The following is a 15,734-nucleotide window of genomic DNA, read 5'->3' as shown; positions in this document are numbered from 1 at the left end:
CTGTTGTGCCATGTTCTTTCCATTTGGTTATGATATATTTGATGGTGCTCCTACGGATTGCTATTTTTTTTTATAACCTAAGCCTTGACTTGTACTTCTTAACAACATTGTCCCTTGTTTGGAGAGTTCCTTGGTCTTCATAGCAGTGTTTGGTTAGTGGTGCCTCTTGCTTGGGTGTTGCGGCCTCTGGGGCCTTTCAAAAAAGGTGTGCATATGCAATGACAGATCATGTGACACTTAGATTGCACGCAGGTGGACATCATTTCACTAATTACGTGACTTCTGAAGGTAACTGGTTGCACCAGAGCTATTTATGAGCTTCATAACAAAGGGGGTAAATACATACGCACATGCCAATTATCAGTTTTTCTGAAGATAGATTTATATATTTTTCTAATCTTACTTTACCAACTTAGACTATTGTGTTCGGATCCATCACATATTCAGATTAAACAAACATTGAACTAAAGGCTGTAATGTAACAAAATAGGTAAAAAGCCAGGGGGGTGAATACTTTTGCAAGGCACTTTACATCATTAGGGGCTAGCATCAAGAACCAAAATACAGTAGATGGCCAGCTCCCTCTGACAAAAGAAATATGGTGGTGCAAGACGGGAGCTGTAACAGGACAGCAGTGTGAGAAAAGAGAACAATTCTGGATCCATTAGACATGTTAGTATAGCATAAAAAGGAGCAGTAAAGGCAATTGTGAAAGAGAGGGACATTTTGATTAGAGGGTGAAGCTCCTCCTTGAAGAAGGCTCCTACGTTCTGTTAAGCTAATGCAGCAGGAAAAATGAAAACAAAGACAAAAAGGTACGTCACTGAAAGTAAGTCACTTGTGAGTAGACGAAGACTCCATACACACTATTAGATTTTCTGCAGATTTTTATCTTCAGATTTACCCAAACCATATAATATAAGATCAAATCATAAGCTTTTCAATTTGTATGCAATCAGGCAGGCCCTTGCACTACATGGTTTTGGTAATTCTGAAGACAAAAATCTGCAGAAAATCGAATGGTGTGTATGGGGTCTACCGCGCATATACTTACCAAAAAAACACCCCCACACACATTACACTAAAAACAATGGAAATAGAAAGCGGTAAAACGGCTGCAGTGAAATATTTTGGTGTAATGCTTTTTGATCTTAAATTTATTTTTTATATGGAAATACATATATACTTTTTTTCTCTCCATTCAATAAAGAAGAATCAACTACAATTATGTGAAATCATTCTAGGTCATTCAAATTTGTTTCAGAAGTTTAGATGTGTTAACCATTCTTTTTTTTTTTTTTTTTTTTACTAAGAAACCAGAGGACAAAAATAACTGTATGACAGGAAATAATCTTTAGTATTTATGATGGACAGACATGTTTAGCATAAAAAACATTTCTACGGCATGGTGACCCCAAGTTTGCACTACATTAGGATACGCTAGAAAGCAGCTTTCGAGAGAATGCACAATTACTGCCATTTTAGTGAGGCTCATATACTTTACATTAATACATTTGTATCTGCAATACATTACCAAGTTTTTTTTGTTTTGTTTTTTTATCTAAACTAGGATGAAAACTAAAAAACAAATAAAAATGAAATGAAAGAGGCACTTAAAATAAATCAAAGCGGGCAACTGAAGTGAATCAAGACTGGATTTAGACAGGGCCCACAAGAGTAAAGAGCTGAAGTAGGAAAGCTGAAAGAATTACTCGGGGCTACAAAATAGAAAGTGCCAAAACTTATATTTCTAATCAAAAATGTTTATTAAGCTAGTAAATTAGTTAGAGAAATTGATTACTATCTCATGAGAGCACTTGGTCAGGCTTGCAAACACCCAGGAATATGAATTTAAATGTTATTATAAAAACGTCTTAACTGGATCAAGGTACTTGTTCTCAAAACTATCTGAGATCTGTGACACTGAGTGGTATCAAACAAGAACTTCTTTATGGCTCTTCATTATAGCTGTGTAAGTATGGTTACTTCTTTTGACAGTAAGGTCTCATAACCAGAGTGCTTCCACCAGGATGCATCTGCCACCGTCTAAGAATGTTGCAATTTACCAGCTCCCAGTAACACGTAGTTCACTATAGAAACCACCACTGTTTATGGTGGAAACAGGTGTCGGTACTCAAACTTTGCTACATGCGTTTACTCATAGAATGTCAATATCGATCTAGTGGTCAGCAAAGTGTTTATTACCAATAACATTAGCTTTAAAAAGCAGCCAACTATATAGTAAACACTTCCACATGAGGGCACACAAAAGAACGGATGTTCCCTCTTCCCGTTTTGATTAAATATGAATCCACCCCCCCCCCCCCCAAAAAAAACGACTGGGTTACAAATAGTAAAATCTCTGGAGATGCGTGTGACCTCAAGGAAGGCTGCCCATTTTGTCCACTAAATTTCCTGCACTCAAACAGGAGACTTGTGGCTCTCCTACACACAAGCTGTGCTTTCTGCCCCCCTTTTCCCCTTGCCATTCACAAAATGCTTTGTATTTTGTGAACCGTTCTCAAAACATGCAATATTCTGTGAATAGACAAAGGGATAGGAGTGTGCACAGGAGAGCCCCAAGTCTGCTGTCTGAACGCCACAAGTAAAGCAAAAAGTATATTTCCCGGCTTAAATTAAATTCTAAAGAACGGGCAGCAATAAAGAATGTCACACACTCCTCCTTCAATGTAACTATTTGTAACCCAGCAAGTTTCTAAAAAAGTTTTTTTTTTTTTTTCTGGAGTTCTTTAAGTTGCTTGGATGCATAAAGAAAGGAAAACAAAAGGGCAACCTCTGCTGGGCAAAATGCTGTATAAAGCTTCTGGCAGTACTTGCGAGGACCAGCACTGGCTTTTGATAACAATTCAGCTAGAATGAAGGATCAGCCAACGTGAACTATGATCCTTCCCTTTAGTAGAGGTTACAAAACCTAGAGCCTTTGCTCATGTGCGCAGCACTAGACAACCCCGGCAGCAGCATTTTGCCAAGGAAGTGAAGTCCTTCTATTGGTGTTAACATACTTTTAACAAAAATCTATAGCCTTTTGATATTTTCTACAAAAAGCTGTACTTAAGTTTAAAAAGTGCTTACATGTTTACATCTGAAAACTAGGGTTTTTTTTGTTTTGTTTTTTAGTGATCCTCCAATATCACCGATGTAGTCAAACTGAAAATGGGCACTGTAATCTCTACTGTTTTTCAAACAATCGCAACTCTCGCAGTAGCTTATGGCAGGAGTAGAACTTAAATTACAGCAAGAGTGTACTGTTTCTATTGCTAAGATGCCCTATAGATTATATAAAGAAGTTTTAAAGTATATTTCCACTTTTGCTTCCAAATTGGTGTTGCATGTTCTCTCGTTTACATAGCAAAACCTAAAATAAAAAAATAAAAATACAGCTTACCCTTTTAGATGCCCTTTAAATTAAACTCCAGCTCTAAAAAATAATACTAACCTTCTTTGTTTACGAGGGGGGCCGGACAGCTGCGTTTGTCATAATTAATCTCTGTACTGTGCAGGCAGAGCTTTATTCTCAGTTGTAGAGTTAAACGTTTAGAAGCTGGGCTTCTTGCATTGTATGTGAATAAGAAAAAACTCAGAACAGGTTCACTCCAACATTGCTCAAATACCCTTGCAAGCCACCCTGAGAAACAACTAAGGGCAACCAAAGACATAGCAAATTTACTAGACAGGGGAAGCCCTCGACGCCAGGAGAACACAGTGATTGTGGCTAGCGGCTATAAGTCACTAGCGATAATCACATGTAAAATCTGTCTGGTTGTACCACATTTTATCTATCAATTTGGGTACATTCAGAATTCTCATACATAGTTTGAATCTCAGCTGGGTCCTGCTAAACTTGCCGAGGTTTGAATTGTCTTTGGCAGACTTAAAAGTTTTAAAACTCTAACGAGCGGGGCCCTCTGATTCCTCCGGTAATTGTATTGTAACTGTACTGTCTGCCCCCATGTTGTAAAGTGCTGCACAAACTGTTGGCATTATACAGATCATGTATAACAGTGGCCATCAACCCTGTCCTCAGGGCCCACTAACAGGCCAAGTTTTATGTATTACCTTGGAGAGATGCAGACTAGAATACTGCAATCACTGAGCAGCAAATGATATCACCTGTGACGTATTTCAGTTATCTTGCAAACCTGGCCTGTAAGTGGGCCCTGAGGACAGGGTTGATGACCACTAATGTATAATACAAATAATAATAAAAGTTTATTTTTTTGGTATGCTGTGTAAACAGTAACACATAAAAAAAACTTTGAATTTCCCAAATTTGACTGCATAACTGAAAAAAAGTTTTTAAGTTTAGCTTGACTTTGTTAACATGTATACTTTTTTTTGTTCAGGTTTTGTTTTTCCCCCTCCTGTATCTACTTTTTAAACATCATGTATGTAGTGGTACAGCATTTGTCTCTACATGTGACACATAAGAGATGTGGGATATATATGCACTATTATCACGTTATCTCCACAGCAATGGGAGTTTGGTACATTCATAAAATATAGTTGACATCTCAAGTACATTGAAGAGTGCAGCACCACTATGGCAGCCTCTGACTATACACAAAAGAGGTGTGCGGGGGGCCGACATGAACAAAGTGTCATGCAACATCTCATTCAGGTCTCTGCACTGGAAGGTGTCCTGTATATTGATAAACTGGGTTGGCAAGATCACCAATTTCATGTGACAATCACTGTGTCTGAGAGCGGGTAAATAAAAACACATTCTAAATCACACAGAAGTATCCACGCGTGTGGATACGAGTCCTATGCTAGATCAAACAATGTTAAAGAAGCTTAAATGTGCATTAAAAGGGAGGTGGCCACAAAGCTGAATTTAAACATTCTTACACCAAAACAGCCGATACATAAATCTCTACTAAATCTGCAGTCTTAAAACTTGGTTTGCCATATCAATGTCACTATAATAATCTTAATAGACAACTAGAGTGTACTCCTGAATTAAATATGGCATGATTCAATTTTTAAACTAGGAAAAAAAAAAAAAGACAATAAAAAAAAGTAGAATAAAATAAATGAAGACGTGAATCTCACATCAGTGACTAACCAGTTTTCTAATAGTTGTTAGTATTGAACAAACCAAAACAAGGGAAGGATCCTTGCGTTTATAACGATTCTCCTGCGTCTTTGCTAGAATGCTGGATTACAAAAAGACAGCAGATACTGGTAAAAGCTTCAGGACAGAAAGTGCTTGACAAAGTTAAAGTTCTCAGGTGTGTTTGGTGAGATACAAAACGGCAGATGCACTGATGAAAACAATTATGCGAAAAAATAAAAATAAAAAATAAAAGTCAAATTTATGTTAAAGTGTTCAAAGATGATGCCTTAAGCAGAAAAAAAAGCATTAATTATGTTTTCTTTAACAAAGTAGGCGAATTCCAGAGTCTGCATCATTAGTGTTGTTTTTAGAGGATTTACTCCACACAATTATTGTTTGTTTCGATTTCTCTCCTGCAAAAAGAAAAAGGAGTATTAGATGATGCCAAAATCCTCCACAGGACATGTTCTAAAGACATAATGCAGTAATTGTTTTGCTAAAAATGATTTTATTTTCAATGGAGTCTAACAAAAAGATGTTAAAATAAAGCATTTTTTTTCTATTTTGACCAAAGTACAAATAAAAAAAAAGTAGTTCTATTGTAAATAAAAAAGTACATTTTTATTTTATAATCTGAAAAAAAAAAAAAAAAAAAAAAAAAGGAATGAGAACAAACTAAAATAAGACAAAATCAGAAGAAAAATCATAGCCATGGGTTGAAGGGAATAAATGAATTAATTAGAGCGATGGATTAATAAGAGGTTAAATAGGAATACATTTTATCAAAAAGCAAAAAAAATATATATTATAATACATATACTGTACGTACAGTGTATAATTTTTATCAATTTACATAATACAATACGAGCGAACAGAAGAAAAATCAAAATCAAAATTGGTGTGACTATCTTTTGGCATTTCTCTTTGGAAGCAGAGGTGCAGTTGGAAATTTTTAGGCCCCCCACTTAAATCTGTGAATATATTGTTTTTCCAATGTCATTACATAATTGCTATAACTACGATATATTGATATCCCTGAGAACACCCATTACTACTATGTTCCTCTTTTTTCACTTCCAGCACTCTTCAGAATTTCTTGGGTACAATTATCTAATGTCATAGGCTTCAGCCCAAGTTTAAAAGGTGCTGTACTGGACCAATACCAGATCTATCCTTTCCAGACGATTATAATTATTGGTCGTATTTTACTATGTTTATCAGGATTGTCTCATATATGGTTGACAGGTACATGGAGCATCTGTTTTGTCTAGCGCAAGATGTATCTACAGCAAATAGATTGGTATTTATTAATCTGGTCTGACAAGTATATTCTCCATTTTTATAGAGCTTGACTGTAGTTATCTTCCTGATGAAGTGGGCATTGACCAGTAAAATGTGTTGAAGTCACAGCAAGCAACCCATCACCCAATATTGGCAAGGACCAGGAGGAAACTACCATATGATACATAATACAGTCTTGTGTACATGTATGTATTATAATATTCTTGTTCTTAAAGAGGAAGTAAACTCCAATGGGTTTTACTTACTTTTTTGTTCCCTGCAACGCAAAAGCATTATGTGCTAGTATGCATCACATTATATGACACCTGCAAACGAAGCCCGCGCTGCCCCTCTTCCTTCCATGGCCAGGGACTCTGGCTCTGTGACTGGCTGGAGTCACATGACATCACTCCCGCGCATGCACGCAGGACCCACCAGTCACGGCACTTGCAGTTGAAGAAACGGCCCAGAGGGCCGATTCTGCACAGTGCATGCACCGATTACATCATTGGCGCAATACAAAGTAAATATTTCCTAACCAGCGCACGTTTAGGAGATATTTACTGTACCTATAGGTAAGCCTTTTCATAGGCTTACCTATAGGTACAACTCGAAAATGGAGGTTTACAACCTCCTTATTGGTTTTAATGTTTTTAACATTTGTATAAACATATTTGATGTGGTACAGTTAAAGTCCTCAATTTAGTTATGACTATTTGTAAGTGCTATTCTACTTGTGGTGTAATACAAAAGTGGCTGCCAGCTGTAATTTTGACAGCTGGCAATATTAGCGGCAGAAGAAGGAGAGGAGCTGAACATCCTAAAAACATGCATCCTAAAAACAGCACGCCTTTTAAACTACATTATTTTTTGCACTTTGAAATATTCTTCCTTTTGGCTTTTTCAGAAGTTCTGCTGATCTTGTAAGTCAGTGGTCATCAACCCTGTCCTCAGGGCCCACTAACAGGCCAGGTTTGCAAGACAGGGTTGATGACCACTGCTGTAAGTGAAACTGCTCCCACAAGTTGTTCTGAGCAATACATAGTCCTGACTCCTGCACTACATACAGTGCCTTGAAAAAGTATTCATACCCCTTGAAATTTTCCATTGTGTCATGTTGGAACCAAAAGCCTAAATGTATTTTATTGGGATTGTGTGTGATAGAACAACACTAATGCCCTGTTGGACTTTGGGGCGAAAAATGTGCGATCAGATCTTGACGGAAAATCCAATCGTGTGTGGGCTCCATCGGGCTTTTTCATTTGGAATTTCCGACTCTCAAAGTTTGAGGGCAACTAAAAAATTTCTGACAACAAAATCAATTGTAAACAATTCTTGTAAACAATTCCAACAAAGGGCCACGCATGCTCAGAATAAATTACGAGACGAAAGTTATTGGCTACTGCCCTCTTTATAGTCCCGTCGTACGTGTTGTACGTCACTGCGGATTTTCCAACAACTTTGTGCGACCGTGTGTATGCAAGACAAGTTTGGGCCAAAATCCGTCTGAAAAAATCTATGTGTACAGGGCATTATTGAAACATTGTTGTGAAGTGGAAGGAAAATAATTTTCAACATTTTTTACAAATAAATGTGAAGTGTGGTTATACGCGTCTACGGGATGGAGCCTGCATATTGACGTTACATCACGACCATCTTGAGACCTATTGTGTCTAAAATGTGTTTTCAGCTTGCACGGCTTACAGTGCCATCTTTGTCAGTTGTATATCTTACATATATATATATATATATACATATATATATATATATGTATATATATATATATATATATATATATATATATATATATATATAATTTATTATATTTTAAACAGAGAGCACTAGATTCTGCCTTCCTTCTTTTGCATATCCATCATAAAAGGTCAGCTAAGCATGTGTGTGCACAAGGCCTTAATGCAGGGTTTCATAGAACCTTAGAGTTGCTCCAGAGTTTGTTAGGGGTTTGTCGAGCAATAAGCAATTTCTACCTCTTTCTACATTGACTGTGTCCACTGACCATCACATTATCTATCATTAGGTGTAGCTTTAGTAACTTTTAGCAGGGGTTTCCTGAAACTGGAAAGAAAGGATCCTCCATGTTAAGAAGGTTAAAAAAGGCTGCCTTAAAGGTGTTGCACCGATACCACTTTAAGGCCAAATACAAGTACTGATACTTTTTTCACATATTCAATACCGGATTACTGATATACTTTTATTAATGTCATGTGTCAGTAGCACTAATAGGCAGCACTGATGAGGTGTGGACTGTGTCAGTAGTTTTTTATTTTTACAACTTTTATTATTTTAAAAAATGTTTTCACATTGCTTTTTTTTTGGGGGGGCGGGGGAGTGGACAAAGTCAGTGATTTTTAAAACGATTTTTACAATTTTGCTTTTAATCCTTTTGCCGCCAGGTCCATATGTTGTATTGACCTTACAGAGGGAGGTATCACATACAATCCGTTTGCTGCAGCCACCGGAATTGTGTGTGAAACGGACAGGCAGACTCCTGCCTGTAAGGCGAGATTGCTCCCACACACCACCCCCGGTACCGGCCCACGCCCCGCCATTCTTAACCACGCTCCGCTTGCCTATCGGCGGGCTCGGGATGTTCATGGCGGATCCTGGCAGGTAGAGGGGGAGGAGAAGAGCTGTTAATTGAACGGCTGAAGGCCATTTGAGCAAGAGTGAAGGACTCCATCCTTTATCCATGAGGTGTGTTCCCTGTTGTGAGCACCGTCTGTGCTTTGCCTTCCAAAGTGGTATACATAAAGATATTGGACCAGAGAGGGTTCATAATACCTAGAGGGCAGCTATTTAGGATAGAATGCCTTGCCGTACAGCCAGCCCCTGTGACGAAGTCAGAAAGACGAAACATGTATGGGCATTGCTACACAAAAAAAACAGAAGAGACGTCAGATGTCGATCCGAAGTGACGTACCAGATGTGATGTGTTAGAGGACCAGGTGAGGCGCTATTTGCCTGGACATGTGTCTAGCGGCACTTTAGAACACTGAAGCAGGAGATGCTTATTGAGGGTTGTTTTAAATACACTTGCAAGTGGGTTTAATCATTATTAAAAGTGCTTATACAGTATTATGAAATGGAAGTCCCTTTTCCCTAACCATGGGGGTTATTTACAAAAGGCAAATCCACTTTGCACTGCAAGTGCACTCGCTCTAAATCTAAGGGGTAGATCTGAAATGAGGGGAAGCCCTGCTGATTTTATCATCCAATCATGTGCAAGCTAAAATGCTGTTTATTTTCCTTGCATGTCCCCTCGGATCTACAGCGACTTTACTTCTAAGTGCACTTGCTTTGCAAAGTGGATTTTCCTTTAGTAAATAACCCCCATGTGTCTTTGGAGCAATGGTAAAAGAATTGTCAGCCTGTGAACTTGAGTGGTGGGGAACTCCACAATTAGAAAAATGATTTATGGGGGATCAGTAACATGAGAGGTATATTGAGTTAGCGAGTGCTTAACCAGAAGGGTGTGGTGTCACTACAGTCATGTGGTGATTGAAAGATTCACTTGATAGATACTAAATGAATGTTGAGGACAATTTTTGTTTTATTTTGTCACCAATTGATGTGTGATGACACGGGATCTTGATTCTGGAGTTGCCTACTACATCTTTCTTGGAGCATACTATGTATGCCACCCCAGATCTCATTAAATGGTAACAGATATATACTGTGAGTGAATATTGTGGACAATTTTTTATTTTGTCACCAGTTCACGTATGATGACATGGGGTGTTTATCTTTATTCTTTTTATTTATAGCGATTAATGTTGGATGACATTCTTATTTGAGCACAGCACCTCCTCGACACCTTTTTTTTTGTTCAACACAACACGGTGCGTACCTAGCTTTATACCAATTTTCAAAAACAGGCAAAAAAAAAAAAAATCTACAACCTATAATAAAACATCAGGAGTTCCAGTTCATAACTGACAAAGATTTGATTGAAAAAAGCTATACACAGGCAAATCTCAAACAGGCAACCGATAGTAAAGTCGACCTGTAGTTCTTGGACCGCCATAAAATATTTTCTTGTTTGATGTTCAAGTCCTAGCCCCAACACCCAGGACATGCAGTTCTGGGTGCTGGGCAAAGTGTTTTTTCCCCCCCTTTACATTTAGTCCTGCCCAGGCTTTAGAACAGACGATCCACGCTCTTATAAAGGCAATCCGAGTGGGTAATTAGCTGCTGGATTACTTTTATGAGCAGGAGGGAATTCCATCCTCTCCCACTCCCTTCCACGGGTTGTCCCATCCCACGAGACACCCACACATTCAGCCGACACGTCCGTTGGTTGGATCACAGAACTGCTCTGTCCGCCTCTATTATATGGGAAACAGGAAGCGATGAGCATACATCACTTCTGGTTTCCACTACACCATTTTTTTTTAAAACAGAAGGCATTTAAATCACACTGATCTGATTGTGATCAAATGCTTTTACAGGTAGAGGAGGGATCTGGGGTCAATAAGATCTCCATAAAGGCGTACTTGTCACTGTCTATTGCATTTTTTTTGCGTTACAAGTTAATGCCGTGCAACAAAAAAAATAAAAATTGCAAAACCCATCACTTTATTACAGACACAGTTAGGGCCATATATATTTGGATACAGGTACAATTTTTATACTTTTGATTCTTTATGCCACTAGAATAAAATTAAAATGAAACAATCCAAATTAATTTGAAGTGCAGACTTTCAGCTTTAATTCAAGGGGTTGAACATAAGTATCAAGTACAAATTTTAGGAACTGCAACCATTTTTATACACAGACCCATTTTTAGGGGCTAAAATGTAATTTGACAAATATAATCATAAATAAAAATGTTAATTTTTAATATTTTGTTGAGAATCCTTTACTGGAGACGACTGCCTGAAGCCTGGAACCCATGAACATTACCAAAGACTGGGTTTCCTACATTCTGATGCTTTGGCAGGCTCTAACTGCGGCGGTCTTCAGTTCTTTGTGGGTCTTTCTGCCTTTAGGTTTGCCTTCAGCAAATGAAATGCATGCGCACTTGGGTTGAGATCAGGTGACTGACTTGGCCATTGCAGAATATTCTACTTTTACTTCAAAAGCTTTTGGGATGCTTTTGCAGTGTGTTTTGGATCATCCGGCTGCTTCTGTCACATCATCACTAAACACCAATGACCCAGTGCCCCTTGAAGCCATCACACTGCCTCCACCATATTTTACAGATGACGTTGTGTGCTTTGGATCATGAGCTGTTCTTCACACTTTTTTCTTTCCGCCATACTGATAAAGATTAATCTTAATTTCATCCATCCAAATAATGCTTTTTTCCAGAACTGGTTTGGCTTTTTAACCACTTCATCCCTGGAAGGATTTACTCACTTCCTGACCATTTTCTACGATACGGCACTGCGTTATTTTAACTGGCAATTGCGTGGTCATGCGATGCTGGACTAAATAATAAATAATGTATGTCCTTTTTTTCCCCACAAATAGAGTTTTTTTTTGGTGGTGTTTGATCACCTCTTCGCTATAAACAACAAAGAAAATCTAAATTTAGACCAATATGTACAGTGCCTTGCGAAAGTATTCGGCCCCCCTTGAACTTTTCAACCTTTTGCCACATTTCAGGCTTCAAACATAAAGATATAAAATTTTTATTTTTTGTGAAGAATCACCAACAAGTGGGACACAATTGTGAAGTGGAATGAAATCTATTGGATAATTTTAACTTTTTTAGCAAATAAACTGAAAAGTGGTGCGTGCAAAATTATTCGGCTCCTTTACTTTCAGTGCAGCAAACTCACTCCAGAAGTTCAGCGAGGATCTCTGAATGATCCAATGTTGTCCTAAATGACTGATGGTGATAAAGAGAATGCACCTGTGTGTAATCAAGTCTCTGTATAAATGCACCAGCTCTGTGATAGTCTCAGGGTTCTGTTGAAAGCGCAGAGAGCATCATGAAGATCAAGGAACACACCGGGCAGGTCCGTAATACTGTTGTGGAGAAGTCTAAAGCCGGATGTGGATACAAAAAGATTTCCCAAGCTTTAAATATCCCAAAGGAGCACTGTGCAAGCGATCATTTTGAAATGGAAGGAGTATCAGACCACTGCAAATCTACCAAGACCTGGCCATCCCTCTAAACTTTCAGCTCAGACAAGGAGAAGACTGATCAGAGATGCAACAAAGAGGCCCATGATCACTCTGGATGAACTGCAGAGAACTATAGCTGAGGTGGGAGAGTCTGTCCATAGGACAACAGTCAGTGGTACACTGCACAAATCTGGCCTTTATGGAAGAGTGGCAAGAAGAAAGCCATTTCTCAAAGATATCCATAAAATGTCTTGTCTAAAGTTTGCCACAAGCCACCTGGGAGACACACCAAACATGTAGAAGAAGGTGCTCTGGTCAGATGAAACCAAAATCGAACTTTTTGCCCACAATGCATAACGATATGTTTGGCGTAAAAGCAACACAGCTCATCACCCTCAACACACCATCCCCACTGTCAAACATGGTGGTGGCAGCATCATGGTTTGGGCCTGCTTTTCTTCAGCAGGGACAGGGAAGATGGTTAAAATTGAGGGGAAGATGGATGCAGCCAAATACAGGACCATTCTGGATGAAAACCTGTTGGAGTCTGCAAAAGACCTGAAACTGGGACGGAGATTTATCTTCCAACAAGACAATAATCCCAAACATACAGCAAAATCTACAAAGGAATGGTTCACAAATAAAACGTATCCAGGTGTTAGAATGGCCAAGTCAAAGTCCAGACCTGAACCCAATCGAGAATCTGTGGAAAGAGCTGAAAACTGCTGTTCACAAACGCTCTCCATCCAACCTCACTGAGCTTGAGCTGTTTTGCAAGGAAGAATGGGCAAGAATTTCAGTCTCTCGATGTGCAAAACTGATAGAGACATACCCCAAGCAAAATGCAGCTGTAATTGCAGCAAAAGGTGGCTCTACAAAGTATTAACGCAAGGGGGCCGAATAATTTTGCACGCCCCACTTTTCATTTTTTTTATTAAAGTTTCAAAAATCCAATAGATTTCGTTTCACTTCACAATTGTGTCCCACTTGTTGGTGATTCGTCACAAAAAATAAAAATGTTATATCTTTATGTTTGAAGCCTAAAATGTGGCAAAAGGTTGAAAAGTTCAAGGGGGCCGAATACTTTCGCAAGGCACTGTATTCTGTTACATATTTTTGTTAAAAAACAAAAAGGGTATTACGATTGGTTTGCACAAAAAAGTTATAACATCTACAAAATAGGGAAATGATTTATAGCATTTTTATTTATTTTTTTACTAGTAATTGCGGCAATTAGTGATTTTTAGTGGGCTGCTTAGGACACACACACACAAATCAGTCTTCCTGCACAGTAGAAAGATGGCATCTGTGTGATCCCGTCAGAACGGAGATCTGCCTTGTTTATTATGGCAGATCCCTATTCTGTCACTGCAGAGAACGACATGGAGTCCGTCGGACCCACTGATTGGCTCCCTGCTAGCCAATGTCCACAGATCTCCGTGTACAAGTTCGACATACACCTACCTAGGGCGATTTGCGCAGCCGAGTCAACCTGCTGCAGTAAAAAAAAAAAAAAAAAAAAAAAAAAAACTGCAGCTGCTGCTCGGTAAGCGGTTAAAATTATTTTTTATTTTTTTGCAAAGTCTACTCTGGCTTTTCTATTCTTCATGCTTATAAATGGTTTGCTCCTTGTGGTGAACCCTCTGTATTTTCTCTCTTGAAGTCTTCTCTTGATTGTAGACTTTGACAATGATACGCCAACCTCTTGAAGAGTGTCCTTCACTTGTCTAAATGCTGTGAATGGATTTTTTCTTTACAATAGAGAGGATCCTGTGATCATCCACCACAATTGTCTTCCATGGACCTCCAGGCCTTTTTATTTTGCTGAGCTCACAAGTGCGTTCTTCTTTCCTCAAAATGTACCAAACTGTTGATTTGGTCGCTCCTAATGTTGCTGCTATCTCTCCGATAGATTTTTAAGCCTTACAAGGGCCCGTTTCTCTTGCATGGACCACTCCTTTGAATGAATGATTTGGGTTAACAAGCAATAGATTCCAAATTCAAACACCACAATTAGAATCAACTCCAGACCTTTCACCTGCTTCATTTATGAAGAAATAGGAGTAGCCCACACCTTGCCATGAAACAGCTTTTGATTCAAGTGTCCAGTTATATTTAGGCCCTTGGGAGGGGGGGGTGCAATTCCTAAACCCTTCGATTTGGATGTACATACCCGCAAATTAAACCTGTGTGCGCACACTTTCAGCCTATATCCATTATATAACTAGAGCTTGAATATGTTTTGGTTTTAGTAACTCTACTACTACTAAAAAGTAGATTTTGTAAATAAAATAATAATCCACACACTCCATGTGTGACGAGGCCATTAAGAACATCAGCATTATTTTTTCACTTCTTAACGACTAGCATCATTTTGTAAAATCTGAATAAATCTCACCCAATGTAGCAAAAATGAGACGAGTGATGGCCTCTAGGAATCAGCTCAGAGGTCTAAAAAGTATGGATTATGCTCACTTTTATTCATCTACAGTAAATCCTGAATTTAAGGTCAAGGAGCTAAAACACCTAGATAAACAGGACTGCTTTACCAACAAAGGATTTATAATTCTATGCAGTTTCTTATTGAAGGTACTTCAAGCCAAATGGCATGGCTTGGTTCTTGACTTCAGTTGCAGTAGCACAGTTCAATCAGCAAGTACTAGCTCTATTCAGTAGGTTGGGGTAGTGTTTTGACAGAGACAGCTCAGCAGTACCCTGTGAGGCATTATCATTGCTCCCTCCTACTGTCATGTTCCATGTCAACACGTTCACACATGTCTGACTTCAAATGCATCCCTTCACTTTTTGATGCTGATGAGATTACTTGAGCTGAATATCAAGGCCGACTCCGATGCTTACACAAGCTACTTTTATTAATACATAAATGCAGAAATGTTTTTCTAGAGTTTAAAGAATTACAATTTACTAGAGGTATAGAGAATGGAAACTTAGGTTTTGAAATCAAATCAGCAGGATGCACTTGGTCGAAACTGAAAATGACAGGTGTAAAAATAAATTTATATACACACACACACACAGTGAAACCTTGGATTATGAAGCATATCAAAGCGAGTTTCCCCACAGAAGTCAATGGAAACGAAGATAATTTGTTCCACATTGACTTCTATCACATGCAAAACCGCATGTGACCAGGGGTTGGGGGGGGGGGGGGTGCCGCCAGAAAGACTCAGACACTCGGGAACTGAGTATTTCCAAGCGGCTCCGAGTGTCACTGGCGCCCCCGCACCTCTGGCCAAATGCGGTACTGCACACCACAGAGGCT

At 38.8% G+C, this 15,734-nt stretch overlaps 1 protein-coding gene across 6 annotated transcripts in view; it reads right to left on the bottom strand.

Moving 5' to 3' along the window:
* Window positions 1-1,334: 1,334 nt before the first annotated feature.
* Window positions 1,335-15,734, bottom strand: part of YTHDF3 (YTH N6-methyladenosine RNA binding protein F3) — a 61,020-nt gene continuing 46,620 nt past the window's right edge. For all 6 annotated transcript variants that reach the window (XM_077492783.1, XM_077492779.1, XM_077492784.1 and 3 more), the window contains one exon: window positions 1,335-5,490. In XM_077492783.1, the coding sequence (XP_077348909.1) occupies window positions 5,467-5,490 (24 nt within the window). In that variant the 3' untranslated portion in view covers window positions 1,335-5,466. The remainder of the gene's footprint in view (window positions 5,491-15,734) is intronic.

The sequence above is a fragment of the Lithobates pipiens genome, unplaced genomic scaffold, assembly GCF_037356315.1.
Source record: "Lithobates pipiens isolate NorthernLeopardFrog02 unplaced genomic scaffold, aLitPip1_a1.2 Scaffold_19, whole genome shotgun sequence".
In the NCBI taxonomy this organism is placed as follows: Eukaryota; Metazoa; Chordata; class Amphibia; order Anura; family Ranidae; genus Lithobates; species Lithobates pipiens.
This window is presented reverse-complemented; position numbering and strand designations above follow the sequence as displayed.